The following is a 14815-nucleotide window of genomic DNA, read 5'->3' on the forward strand; positions in this document are numbered from 1 at the left end:
GTTAGCAACAGAACCAACCCTAGAAACTTTATTTCCTGACTCCCATTATTATACAAAAGCCTTCTATTACTTTGAAGTATTTTATAAATTAAGTTAAATATTAATTTTACTTAACCAGCTAATTCATTAATTGGTCTCTCAGACATGAAACTATGGAAACTCTAAAGAAAAAGTTGGAGCAAGTCAAGTTAAAACCAATTGCAAACCACTACATTTTTTTAGAGACTTTTATAATGCAAATGTAGTGAACTGTCCCATAATGGCTTTCAAATACAGAGACTCAAGCCAAAATCTTACTTTCCTCCCAAAGCAAAATTCCAGATTTTAGTGAATTTAAATTGCTTGGTTAAAAAAAAAAAAAAAAAGACTTAACTCTCTAAATCTGTGTTTGTACTTTAAAGCTACCCTCTCTAACAAAGTTAGAACTAACAAAGTATTGTGATGACTGTCCTTCAGCTTCATTTGAATAAAAAACAAATGAGTGTTTGGACTATAATGGCACTTAAAATTTTCTGTTATCTAAAGAATTAGATTACCTTCTCTTGTAGTCTATGAAGTGGTACAATCCCAATGAATGGAACTCGTTGTTTTAAATGGATCTGATTTCAAGTGGGCTGTTCTAGTTTTTCAAAGCTAGCCAGACAAAAGAGAAAGCACAATTTTACATATACTCTAAAGAATAAATATGAAATTCATTTGCCTTTCCTATTATGAGAACAGGAAGTCTGTTGACTTATGAGGTACTTATATTTACATAAAATAATATGAGTAAGTTAATTTTGAAAATAGCATAGAATGCTTCTAGCTTTATTATATTTGAACTCTGGGCATTGGTGCAAGAGTGATTTTTTTTTCCTTTTTATGATACCAACTCAATTAATCATCTACAAACACCTTAGATGACAACATACTTTCTTTGTCTTTGGCCCAATCTTTAATTTCCTACTGAACAGACCATCTCTGTGTAGGATTAATATTGAGTAATGTTTGGCTCTTAATTTAGTTACAACACTACCCAGCAATTCCAACTGCAAGATTTTTTTTAATGCACAAATTCAAAAAAATACCAATCTTCTACACTTTGTTGATCTTTATGTATTTTAAACCTCCATTGCAAGTCTGTCGTTTCTCTAACTAGCCTACTTCCTTTTAGTTATGGTGACAATAATTGTCATAAGGAAATCTTTCCTGAATTGACATCTAAAAACAGCAGAGACTGTTTTGTTATTTACTCTATGCTTTTTGTATTTAATAAGGAGATTTTGTCACAATTGTACCATTACAAATAGCAAAATACACATTAAAAATAATTTTCATAGTCATAATTTTCCTTCAGTGTTATTCTGTTGGAAGCTGCTTCCTGATGCCCATCCGAGTATTAATAACATTCTAGTTTTCACAATGATAGACCCATGTATCTAGGTTTTAGAGCAGTATTTAACTGTTCTGAAATAATCCCAACATAATGGTCACCCTAAAATGTAACTGATTTGTGATATGAGACTCTTTTTGTTTTTATTTTGTATTTGAATGTTTAGAATAAAACATGCACATACATGTATAGCATATCTGAACCTTAAGCCATAAACTCAAGTATACAAAAAGTATAATTTTGTTTATGTTCTTTGTAATGGAACTTAACTTCTGTCCTGAGTACCCATCCTGCCTGGTGGTAGAAACCTAATTGATAGAAATCTAGTCAATTGATTGCCTTTAACTCCGTCCACTCAAATATCCTGCATTTGATTTAGAGTTTTTCCCATTTATCCTCTTTTCAAGTCTGCTGTTACATTCTGGGTGGCAATGTTAGGGAAGGGGAATAGGAAGAGAGATTGATCTTTAGCCATCATCTGTTCATACTAGCATCCACTGAAATGTACGTCATCCCTTTTGGCCCCCATCTGCCATCATCCCACCATGTTGGCATCTACCTTGGCCCTCTGGACAAAAGTTCTTTGACCCCTGTTGGCTTGTACAGCTATTTTCTCAACTCAGGTGCAAGATCTCCTTAGATAAGACTCTAAGGGCCATATGCTTCTGTTCTTGGCCACATGGAAATAACATTCTACTGCTCCCCATACCATGCTGGGTGCTTGAGGGACTCAGACTTCCTCAGGCCTCCTGGCCTAGACATCTCATGCAGAAATTTCAACTCTGTTGCTGCACTTAGTGCAACTTAGCGTTCATCTCAGTGAGGACTTTAGTCTCTCTAGCCATCATCTCTGTGCCCACACTTATCTGCAGATATTATTGTTTTGTTTTGTTTAGTTTATTAAGTTTTATTCAAATATAGTTGCTTTAAAATGTTGTGTTAGTTTCTTGCTGTACCACAAAGTGAATCAGGCATACGTATACATATATCCACTCTTTTTTAGACTCACTTCCCATTTAGGTCACCACAGAGCATTGAGTAGAGTTCCCTGTGCTATACAGTAGGTGCTCATTAGTTATCTATTTTATACATAGTAGTGTATATAAGTCAGTCCCAACCTCCCAATTCATCCCAACCCCCCTCCTTCCACCCTTGGTAACCGTAAGTTTGTTCTCTACATCTGTGACTCTATTTCTGCTTTGCAGATAAGCTCATCTCTACCATTTTTCTAGACTCCACATATAAGCAATATTATATGATACTTGTTTTTCTCTTTCTGACTTACTTCACTCTGCATGACAGTCTCTAGGTCCATCCATGTCTCTGCAGATGTCACTATTTTGCTCCTTTTTAGGGCGGAGTAATATTCCATTGTATATATGTACCATTACTTCTTTATACATTCCTCTGTCGATGGACATTTAGGTTGCTACCATGTCCTGGCTATTGTAACTAGTGCTGCAATGAACATCATGGTGCATGCATCCTTTCGAATTACGGTTTTCTCCAGATATATGCCTAGGAGTGGATTGCTGGGTCATATGGTAGCTCTATTTTTAGTTTTTTAAGGAACCTCCAAACTGTTCTTCATAGTGGCTGTACCAATTTACATTCCCACCAACAGTGTAGGAGCGTTCCCTTTTTTCCACACCCTCTCCAGCATTTATTGTTTGTAGAATTTTTGATGATGGCCATTCTGACTAGTATGAGGTTATACCTCATTGTAGTTTTGGTTTGCATTTCTCTAATAATTAGTGATGTTGAGCATCTTTTCATGTGTTTGTTGGCCATTTGTATGTCTTCTTTGGAGGAATGTCTGTTTAGGCCTTCCACCCATTTTTTGATTGGGTTGTTTGTTTTTTTTAATATTGAGCTGCATGAGCTGCTTATATATTTCGGAGATTAATCCCTTGTCAGTTGCTTTGTTTGCAAATATTTTCTCCCATTCTGAGGGTTGTCTTTTCATTTTATTTATGGTTTCCTTTGCTGTACAAAAGGTTTTAAGTTTAATTAGGTCCCATTTATTTTTGTTTTCTTTTTCATTACTTTAGGCAGTGGATTGAAAAAGATCTTGCTGTGATTTATGTCACAGTGTTCTGTCTATATTTTCCTCTAAGAGTTTTATAGTATCTGGCCTTACATTTAGGTCTTTAATCCATTTTGGGTTTATTTTGTGTATGGTGTTAGGGAGTGTTCTAATTTCATTCTTTTACATGTGGCTGTCCAATTTTCTCAGCACCACTTACTGAACAGACTGTCTTTTCTCCATTGTATATTCTTGCCTCCTTTGTCATAGATTAGGTAGCCATAGGTGCTTGGGTTTATCTCTGGACTTTCTACCCTGTTCCACTGATCTATATTTCTGTTTTTGTGGCAGTACCATACTGTTTTGATTACTGTAGCTTTGTAGTATAGTCTGAAGTCAGGGAGTCTGATTCCTCCAGCTCTGTTCTTCTTTCTCAAGATGGCTTTCATTATTCAGGGTCTTTTGTGTTTCCATACAAAGTGTAAAATGTTTTGTTCTAGTTCTGTGAAAAATGCCATTGGTAATTGGGTAGGGGTTGCACTGAATCTGTAGATTGTTTTGGGTGTATAGTCATTTTCACAGTATTGATTCTTGCAATCCAAGAACATGGTATATCTCTCCATCTGTTTGTGTCATCTTTGATTTTTTTCATCAGTATCATATACTTTTCTCAGTACAGGTCTTTTGCCTCCTTAGGTAGGTTTATCCCTAGGTATTTTATTCTTTTTGATGTGATGGTAAATGGGATTATTTCCTTAGTCTCTCTTTCTGATCTTTCATTGTTAGTGTATAGGAATGCAAGAGATTTCTGTGTATCAATTTTGTATCCTCTGCAGGTATTATTGTTTCTACCCACCCCAGGACTTGACGGCAGATTGGTGTCAAGGTCTCTTCTCATAGATACCCATCAGTGTCTTAACAGTTTTCCTTCTCTTTTTACCTTTATCCAACTTGAAGATTTTTTATATCCCCTTAGGTAGGAAAAACTTTCTCTTACATTATTATAATTCTTCTAAATATGTTCTTTATGATATAAATTTTATGACTTGAATCCTTTATTACCTTTTTTTTTATGTTCAATGATAGACTTTTAATATTTAAAAATCAGGCTTTTGTATTTAAAAATATATTCTTTTCAAACTATTCCCCCACCGTGCGTTTCAGAGGACTGTTTTGAAATTCTTAAGCTAAAAAAGTCTATTTTGAAAATCAAAAGTTTAGAACAAATCTCTTGCTTTACATAAAAAGAAATACTGTGAAGGAAAACACACGCCAGTTAACATATTTGAATATTATCACAATTCATGTACTGTTTAATTAGTGCTATTCAAGACAACTGAAATCAGAATTGTTTTCAATATTTAAAACAGTCTTTATTTGTCTATTTTACTTCTTTATTATATTCTAAAAGATACATCTATTATAGGAATCATATGTTCCAGAAATTGTATTTACTTCAACTAAACCCAGTTCACCAACTATCCCCTTTTCTGGTTTCCTTACCCTTAGGAAGAATTTACATTAGTGACTTTTTAAAGCAAGTAAAAGAGTTTTTGAACTTGGAGGTAGAACCCTTGATCCATATAGCTCCCTATCATCGAATTCTAACGAAATTGGATTTTTATCTCTTACAGAAAATGCCCTTTTTCTCTCTGATTATATACGCTATTTCTTCTTAAAACATTTAAGCTCATTTTCAGAAGATGTAACATCTTCTGAAATTGTTTATTTTGTCATTGTTGTCAAATTGAATCTTTAGTACAACTGTGTTCAGATTTGAATAACTTAACATCTCATTTTGGTGGAATTATCCTGTTTCTGAGAACTTTTGATGATTTCTGAGAAATGTTTCTGGTAATGGCAATATGCTTCTTTTTCTTATTTGTGAACTAGGTCACTCTTTAACACCTTTTTTTCTTAAAATAATTTTAGGATATCATCAGAATAATGGCATGATTTGCAAGGGCAAATTTCTAACTATCCTGGTAGACCGTTACTGCTGAATCAATCATGATTTAAAATATCTCACACGTGGAAAAACAAGCAATTATGTGGGAAATAAAGATCTTTTCTTTGATTTACAAGTATGTTCTTCTCTGTGCTTCCAGATAAGCACATTTTAGGTTATCGGTTTATGTCCCTCACTACACTGTAAGTGCCTTGTGAACAAGAGTTTTGATTTTGCATCTCCAGCACATAACAGAATTCCTGATACCTAATAGTCAAGAAATGTTTACTGAATTAATTAAATAAGTACTTAACCACTTTCAGTAGGGAGACAAAGGCCTTGCCTGAAGTGGGGACTTTTATTTAAATAATCTATTCAGTTCCTTTTTAGAACTATAATTTAAATTCTTAAATCATAGAATTTGGAGCCAGGTGGAAATTCATAGATCATATAGTCAAATTCTTTCATTTACAGATGAAGAAAATGACTCTCAGGAAAGTTAAATGGCAATCCCAATGATAAACAGCTAGTTAGTGGCAGGACTTGCTGTAGCCTTCAGGTCTCAGAGTTCTTTTCTATGCCTTCAGTTTAATTAACTTTATAGCAATGAGTTGACAACTGTGCTTCACATTTTTAGGGTCCTAAGGGGAAAAAAAGAGCTCCTGGCCCTTCTGGGAAACCTGGGATTCCTGTAAGTAACAGGCCTTTTTCATCTTTATTGTTTTTCTAAATAGAACTTTAGCAAGCAGAAAAGTTTGGGGCCAATTATGACGTGTTGGATAAATCAGATTGTCTTCAAAAAAATGTTTAAACCCATGCCGGAACACAGAGGGAACAAAATATGACCATTAGTTCAAAACCAAGCTTGGTGTTGAAACGGAAGTCACTGCAACTGAAGGTTGTTATTTTCCAGTGCAGAGAGATCTCTCTGTGGATTTGTGCTACTATTCTTTGATGGTGAACCACTAAAAAACAGGCAACTTGCAGTCATGACTAAATCAATGGTGACAGAGGTCAGAGATTTTCAAGCATAATTGAAAAGACATGAGCTGGATTTTAATTGAAGAACTCGGCCTCTCATTTTCCTGGGAAATAGAACAGAAAGTCTTAGAAAAAAGCTTTAACTCTTTTCATCACAGAACAAAGATTAATTTTACCTTAGCCATCCGTTTCCTCTTTGGCCAAGCAAATATGTGTAGACTAGCTTATTAGCAAAGACTTCCTGCTGGTCTCCCCTAGCCAACAGCCTGCTTTGGGTGGCCCGTGTTGTGTTGGTTCAAAAAAAGTAAAGAAAAGTGAACATAAATTATGAGCACATTGAGATCAGAGATTCCCTACAGATTAAATCCAGTTGCCCAAGAGTACAAACAAAATGTTCAGACCTTTACTCAGTCATATAATTATCTAATTCAAAGTGGCAACTAAAAGAGCCGTAATTTATTTCTTGGGAAAATACAATACAGAGTTTTAGAGATGGTGAGTGTCAGCCTATATCCTAAACTGACAGGTGCACATAGCTGATCTTTTCTCCACAGCTGGATAGAGCATGGGCTGGTACAATGAGAAATACCAGGAAATTACAGTAAAGTGGAAAAGGTTACACAATAAATTGCTGATTAGCTTGGCATTTCAGTTTAGGGAAAAGTTACCTGATCTGTTGTATCCAAATAGTAAATTATCAAGGAATCCAGGAAACAGGAAAAATTTTCCTGGGACAGGGTTTTAAGAATGTAACCTCCCACCCCCCAATAAGTATAAAAGTGTTTGTCATTTAAACATCTGTACAACATCTCTCTATAATCCAAGTAATTTTTAATTACCAAGGGACTTCCAGGCCTACCTGGGCCAAAAGGCATGCAAGGATACCCTGGAGCAGAAGGCATTTCAGGAAACCCTGGTAAAGTTGGGCTACCAGGAAAACAGGGACTTCCTGTGAGTAGATTGAATATTCTTTGCTCTTTATTTCTTATGCATAAGTGTCTCTTTACTAAAACCATAGATACTTTGGCTGTCTTTCTTAACATTGACATTGGTTCATATTGTGTTTATGATTTCCAGGGAATGTCAATGAGTACATGTTGGATGTTTTATAACTAATAACCCATATTATTAATAATTTATATTATTTTTACACATATAAAAGCTGGTACATAGGAACAATAAAGAAGTAAAACTTTAAGGGGGCTTCCCTGGTGGCGCAGTGGTGGAGAGTCCGCCTGCCGATGCAGGGGACGTGGGTTCGTGCCCTGGTCTGGGAGGGTCCCGCATGCCACAGAGAGGCTGGGCCCGTGAGCCATGGCCGCTGAGCCTGCGCGTCTGGAGCCTGTGCTCCACAACGGGAGAGGCCACAACAGTGAGAGGCCCGCGTACCGCAAAAAAAAAAAAAAAAACACAACTTTAAGGGCTACACAGCCTGTGTTTTGAGTTCATCAAATGTCTTAAGCCACCTTTGGAACATTTCAGGCTTGGCAATAACTCAAGGTAAGTTCTGCCAAAATCATTTTCCCTTTACTTTTATAGCCTCACTATTTTAAAGAAATTGTGTGAACATTTTCTTTATGTTCATCTAGTGGTGATGCCATGCGCAGTGATGTAGATTATTATTTTTATGCAGATTTCTATCTTATTTATTTGATCAGAAATTTTAAAATGATATTTTTGTCTTCATTTAGCCATTTTCCCTCTTTCCTTCCTAAGGTCATCATAATCCAGATATTTTTTGTTATCTCATGTTGTGTTTCCATTTGAAATACAAGAATAATTAATTGCATATTTCAGTAATCCAGTAAAATTTATCCTTTTACATTTCCACTATTTTTGGATATGATTATCTATTGACCTGTTTTTCTTTTCTTAAATGAATCAATCCTAGTTGTTTATTCACATGTAGCATGGGACTGTAGCAAAGCTCAAGCCCAAATTAATATTATTCTTTCACTATGATGAATTATCTCATTTGTTTAAAAATAAGTATCAAATTATGACCCAGCCAATTTAATTATTTCAGAAATAAATATCTGGCCATATTCTATTTGGAAAGGTGAATATGTTTAAGGAGGCTTAGTATGGTTTCTATTTGCTTTGGGGACAGTATATCTGAACATCAGAGCATCAGGGTGTAAGCCCTAGAGAAATTTGACAGCCAGGCTGATATTTTGATTAAAATATATGTTTTCTAAACTTCTGCCATTAACATCAGTCTGGTTAAAAGAGGACTTCCATTTGAGATCCCAGTCTTAAAGGGAGCTCGCGCCCTGAACCTTCATGTAGGTGCTGCACTCTAGGCTCACCATATAAGAGTCTTAAAATGAGGTTGTGGGGTTTTAAAAATACAACAGTAAAACACTTTGAATTGGTCTGAGAGTCTGTACTTAAGTTTTACTGGGAAATGTTAGAGTGAATCTTACTGCTTTGAGTAAGATTTTGAGAGCTGAAACAAGGAAAACCACATTTCAAAATATGTCATATTTCTTGCTGTGAACACAGGTTTAGTCATGGAGGTGGTATGTATGTGGATGTGTCCAGTAGTCGATAAGGCTAGAAACTGAATTGTAAATACTAATAACAGCAAATAGATTTGTTTAATTACTGGGAAGAGGGATTCATTTGTTTTCTGACTAAAATAATACTAATCCAGGTACTTATTCCAGATATGGATAATACAAATCAGGATCCTATATATATACATGTTTAATAAGAATTTCAGACATTTAGCATATAAGATATTCATCAGACACTAGTGACAGGTCAAAGTCATCCACATTTTTTACACCAAGTCACTTAATACTTCATTGTGGCAAACAACTTCTTTCTGGCAGTATGTGACACCTGAAGGTCTTCCTGGAAAGGACTGAAAATTGGAAAATAAAAGGAAAACATTGATTCAGACTAAAAAAATATGAACCATTTTCTCTTACATAAAAACAGCAATGTGGCAAGTGATTGTTATCTGCTGCTAGTTTCCAGAAAGAAAACAGACATTTTCTAACAACTCTACATCCTTCTTTAATGGGGTAATACTTAAAGGACAGTAATATAATGGCTAAGAGAAAGCCAATACAGAAAATGGTAGATGCAAATAAGATACTGATTTCATTTTAATTCTAAGTTGCATTCTAGAATCTGCCACACGGTTTTGATTGGCTGTGTGGGTGAAGGCTCATGCATGAAACCAAATCACTGGTTCCACATAGAATAAAAAAGAATGAAGAGGACTTAAAGCCAGATGCTGAAGCCATTTGCACACTCGGCTATTCCAAGACCCAGTTAGAACTCTGGGTTATATCAAAAGGGCTCTTTGGTTGCAAACAACCGAACATGGCTATGTGGATTGCCTGTGTATACAGATTGCCCCAAGTTCTGCCCACTGGGAAGAGTCTCCTTCACTGATATCTTTCAGGCTTAAATGCAGCAGCAATCCACTTCTAGCAGATGTTGACATTCAATGCAGATCTATCCATAAATCAGGCCTGAACTTTTTTCTCCTCTACTAACTGGTAAGGGGAATTCTCTAGGAAGGCTGAAGGAGCAGTGGTAAAGCAGTAGAACAAGTATCATGGAAGTCTCAGTTGCTTGCATATTTTGTTTGTGATTTCTGGACCTGTTAGGACCCAGTCTCGATATACACCATTTCCATTTAGGAGTGAACGCTGCTGTGCCCAGCCAATTTTATGATTTAGTGGATCAAATATCACTCAGATCATAATGGTCAGTTCAGGACACATAGTCATTTGATGTCTCAGGGTCGGTTATTCAGCTTCAACCACAGCAAGCCCAGAACTGCTTTCCAAATGGGAAATTACATTTGACAAAGAAGGCATTGCTTATGTCCAAAACCTTATGGGTATAAGCAGTGATTCTCTTGTGGGGGTTATCAAAGGGTCCATATAGCATCTCTACCAGCCACAGACCCTTCTGATATTATTGGATCTGCTTAGTCATAGCAAGGTAGCTTACACAGCATCCTGAATCTGCTGCTGAGCATTTTCGTCGGGGGCCACCCAAAACTAGCAAGCTGGCAAAGAACTGGACTTTCTCCAGAGAAGATACATGAGTGACCAATAATCACATGGAAAGGTGCCCAGCATCACTAATCATTAGGAAAATGCAAATCAAAACCACAATTAGATACCACTTTTACAACCGCTAGGGTGGCTATCATCCAAAAAAATAAAAAATTGAAAGAGAGACAGAAAATTACAAGTGTTGGTAAGTGTGTGAAGAAACTGGCACCCTGTGTATTGCTAATGGGAATGTAAGATGATGCAGCCGCTGTGGAAAACAGTATGACAGGTCTTGAAAAATTAAATACAGAATTACCTTATGATCCAGCAACTCGCCTCCTGGCGAGTTATATCCAAAAGAAATGAAAGCAGAAACTTGAACAAAAATTTTCCAAATGTTCATAACAACATCATTCACAGTAACCAGTAGGTGGAAACAACCCACGTGGCTGTCAGCAGTGAAACAGATAAACCAAATGTGGTATATACATACAGTGGAATATTATTCAGTCTTAAAAAGGAAGGAAATTCTGACACACGTTACCACATGGATAAACCTTGGAGACATGCTAAATGAACTAAGCCAGACACAAAAGTACAAATAGTATATGATTCTACTTATATGAGGTACCTAGAGTGGTCAAATGCATAGACAGAAAATAGAATGGAGGTTGCCAGAGACTGGGAGGAGGAGGATTTGGAGAAGTTATTGTTTAATGGGTACAGAGTTTCAGTTTGGAACATAAAAATTTCTGGGGCTTCCCTGGTGGCGCAGTGGTTGGGAGTCCGCCTGCCGATGCAGGGGACGCGGGTTCGTGCCCTGGTCCGGGAAGATCTCACATGCCGTGGAGCGGCTGGGCCCGTGAGCTATGACCGCTGAGCCTGCGCGTCCGGAGCCTGTGCTCCGCAATGGGAGAGGCCGCAACAGTGAGAGGCCCGCGTACTGCAAAAAAAAAAAAAAAAAAATTTCTGGAGATGGATGGTGGTGATGGTGGCACAACAATGTGAATGTACTTAATGCCACTGAACTATACATCTAAAAATGGTTAAAATGGTAAGTTTATGTTATATATATTTGACTGCAATAAAAACCTAGCAACTTTACAGGCTACCCAGTAAGTGGGTAAATGGGTTGTAGCAGCATACCCAAAGGTGGTATAGATTGACTCCAAAGTCCAGAGAGGCTCACCAAGCATTGTGCCTCTTTTATTGTGATGAGCAATGCAAAGTGCAACAACTTGTCTCTACTTTAGAGAGGATATCCTGATATACCCCCAAACCACTACCCCTAGGAACTTCTTCCATTTAGCAGTCCCATGAACTTTTTAATCCTATCCTCTGGTGTATCTTTAGGGTGCTTGTTCTCTTCCACTCTCCAGGTCCAGTTAGCATAGTGGCCTCAGTTTAATGGACCTGCCTGATATTTTGTGAGATGTCAAGACTATAAAAATATCACTCTGGTCTATTTTATGACAGAGAGGAGAATTGAGCTGATACAGCACTGAGATAAGGCATTGAAGTGATACAGCTCTTTCTGCCTTGTGAAGGCAAGCAAACTGCCTCTGATCATCTTCACTGATAGGAATGTTAGTAGGAAGTATTTTTACTAGGTCAGTAACTGCTGTTGCTAATTGCTGTACTGTTTAGTAAAGACACCATATCAGAAACTGCAGCTGTGATTGGCATCAACACACAATTGAGTTTGTAAGTTTAAGTCTTGGATTTATCTGGTGTGTGCACCGAAGAGATGAGTAAAATGGATATGGGATATGGTAGGATCACTGCTTTTGCATCTTTCAGGTCTTTTGGCCGTAGTATATACAATTTTCCACAGGGATGTGGTGGTTAATATGAACAGTTTTCTACAGGGGTGTGGTGTTACCTTAGGTATACATTTGTGGGGAAGGGGGCAGGAAGAGATAGTTGCAGGGGCTTCCACATGTCTCTTCCCTTCCTACCACAGTAGCATTTACTTTATAAGTGAGGGATCGTTACTATTCTCTGAGATTGGAGAAAATACAAAAACAAAAACTGGGCTCACAGTCCTACTGGACCCACTTGGGAAAAAAAATTGAGCCAAATCTGCATTTATCACTATTTATCCCTTGGCCTTCATCAACTTACACTCTGACCAGAGTGCCGTGATGATATTTTGGATTTCCAGGGTTTATTATCAGTTCAAATTCAATATCTAACAGCTCCCAGAAAGGCTGAGAGTTTCTGTTTCCCCAGTGTTCAGTCACCTGGTAAATGACCACATGTCCCTCTGCAGAAGGCTTAGGGCAGAAGTCACTGTGTACACCTATGACCACATTGCAGGGTTCTTCCTCAAAGAGAAGCTGCCTCCCCCTCAGTCAAGGGATTCTGATGTAGGAACTGGCTTGAGTCTGGGAACTGAGCGAGAGGCCATGAATCCCAAGTACAGTGACTTTAATTAGGATTATACCCATCAGACCTAGAATTTTTCTACCTATACATCAATATATTAGCATATGGTATATGCAATTCCTATGGCTCTTTGATCAACTCACCATCAGCACAGATCTCTGCAGGTCAAAACATCTAGTCAAAACATCTTATGGCTTAGTGTGATAATTGCTTCTACCTTTTCTCTGATAGTAAAGCACTGTCACCTAGAATCTACCACTCAGAGTCCAATATTCCTATTTAAATAAGGGAACTTTATCCTTATGACATTTCTTAACACCTTGGTAAGGAGTGTTCTTTGATCCCTTTCAGGGGCCATGGTTAGAGGGTGGTTGATCAGATTGCACGTGATAACTCTGTCTCCACACTTCTATCTTCCTGAGCACTTGAACCCCTTCCTACGCAGTATTCTAGGGGAGTTATAGCGTTCAACCGCATTAACTGTAGGCCGTAGTTGAGTCAAGGCTTCAAATTGCCAATCCATCAGACTATTAATGGTGCTCCCAGATGCTTGAGCAGGTGGCTATCTCCACAAGCAAGGAAGACTAAGAGGGAGTTGAGCTTCACAGTTCTTAGTCTTGCCCATATCTGCTCAAATATCCCCATCCCTTGTCTTGGAGTTCTACTCTTTCTCCACCCAGTCCCTCATTTAGCATAAGATGTCTGGTTAGTTGAAGATGTATTTGTATACACATTCTGCAAATCTTACAGTAGTTTGGGTCCTCAGCCACATCTGCCTTGGACTATAGGAGATGAAAGACTCCTTCAAGCTGCCGTGGGGATTTTCTGATTTTTCATTATGTTCTAAGTTGAGCGTGCAAGACCTTTATTTTGTCCCTTTCTCTGTATTCTCTCTAGATCACTCAAGAGACTGCCCTCTGATCACGCAGTCTTTATAGTCACTATGTTCACCATAGTGAATACATGCCAAGGCCACATGATCTTCTGACACTTTGCCCTCCAGCAGCACTTAATCTAATGTCATGGCCAGTGCTAATTTGAATAATCATGATGCCACTGCATCCCACAGATTAGTAGTGTCCGTTTATCCGCAACAAGGAAGTTATCTGAGCATTCCTTGATTATGAGCAAACCAATCTCAGAATCCCATTTGTGGGGTTAGTTTCCTGACTTCACTCTTATTACCAATTACATATCACAGTCTAGCTAAAAACTGTGGGGCAACTGAGGAAGGTTTAATAAAGGGACTACTTACAAAAATGTGAGCAGGGCTAAGGAAAACCCAGAAGAGATGCTGAAGCACCTGAGCGATAGCAACAATGGCGCATCATTACAACCCATAGGCCTGAAGAGACAAAGGAAAGGGGAACAAAATTATAGAGAAAGTAGTTATTGCCATAGGATAGAGCCATTTAGCAGGAGTTGAGACCTTCAATAGAAGGATTCAGCCAATCCACTGCAACTCAGCAAAGGGAGAGCCAGGGGAATAAGTATTTCAGTCTCCTCCTGTCTTCCAGTCCCCTAACAGTACACCCTGTTAGCCAAACTCAACCAAGTAAGAGTGATAATAGGAACAATCTGCCCTGGCAGGGAGGCCTATTTTATCACTGTCATGGTTTAGAATTGCTAGTCTGTGATGGTGAAAACAAAAGCAATTTTAAAGATTATTTTAAAAATTCACTACCTTATACATATTTGTGTATATATGTCAGTCCCAATCTCCCAGTTCATCCTAATGAGAACCTGCTGTATAATACAGGGAACTCTACTCAGTGCTCTCTGGTGACCTAAAGTGAAGGAAATCCAAAAAAAGAGGGGATAGGGCTTCCCTGGTGGCGCAGTGGTTGAGAGTCCGCCTGCCGATGCAGGGGACACGGGTTTGTGCCCCGGTCTGGGAAGATCCCACATGCCGCTGGGCCCGTGAGCCATGGCCGCTGAGCCTGCGTGTCCAGAGCCTGTGCTCCGCAACGGGAGAGGCCACAGCAGTGAGAGGCCTGCGTACCGCAAAAAATAAAAAATTTTAAAAAAAGAGGGGATATATGTATACATATGGCTGATTCACTTTGCTGTACAGCAGA

General features: G+C 38.0%; 1 protein-coding gene across 1 annotated transcript in view; it reads left to right on the forward strand.

Moving 5' to 3' along the window:
* COL24A1 (collagen type XXIV alpha 1 chain) overlaps positions 1-14815 on the forward strand; it is a gene marked incomplete at its 5' end in the record, with an annotated part of 394608 nt that overhangs the window by 323256 nt on the left and 56537 nt on the right. Inside the window, 2 exons of the mRNA XM_082667637.1 lie at positions 5984-6037; positions 7171-7278. Coding sequence (XP_082523763.1) covers positions 5984-6037; positions 7171-7278 — 162 coding nt within the window. The remainder of the gene's footprint in view (positions 1-5983; positions 6038-7170; positions 7279-14815) is intronic.

Source organism: Grampus griseus, assembly GCF_964374135.1.
Source record: "Grampus griseus genome assembly, chromosome: 1".
NCBI lineage: Eukaryota > Metazoa > Chordata > Mammalia > Artiodactyla > Delphinidae > Grampus > Grampus griseus.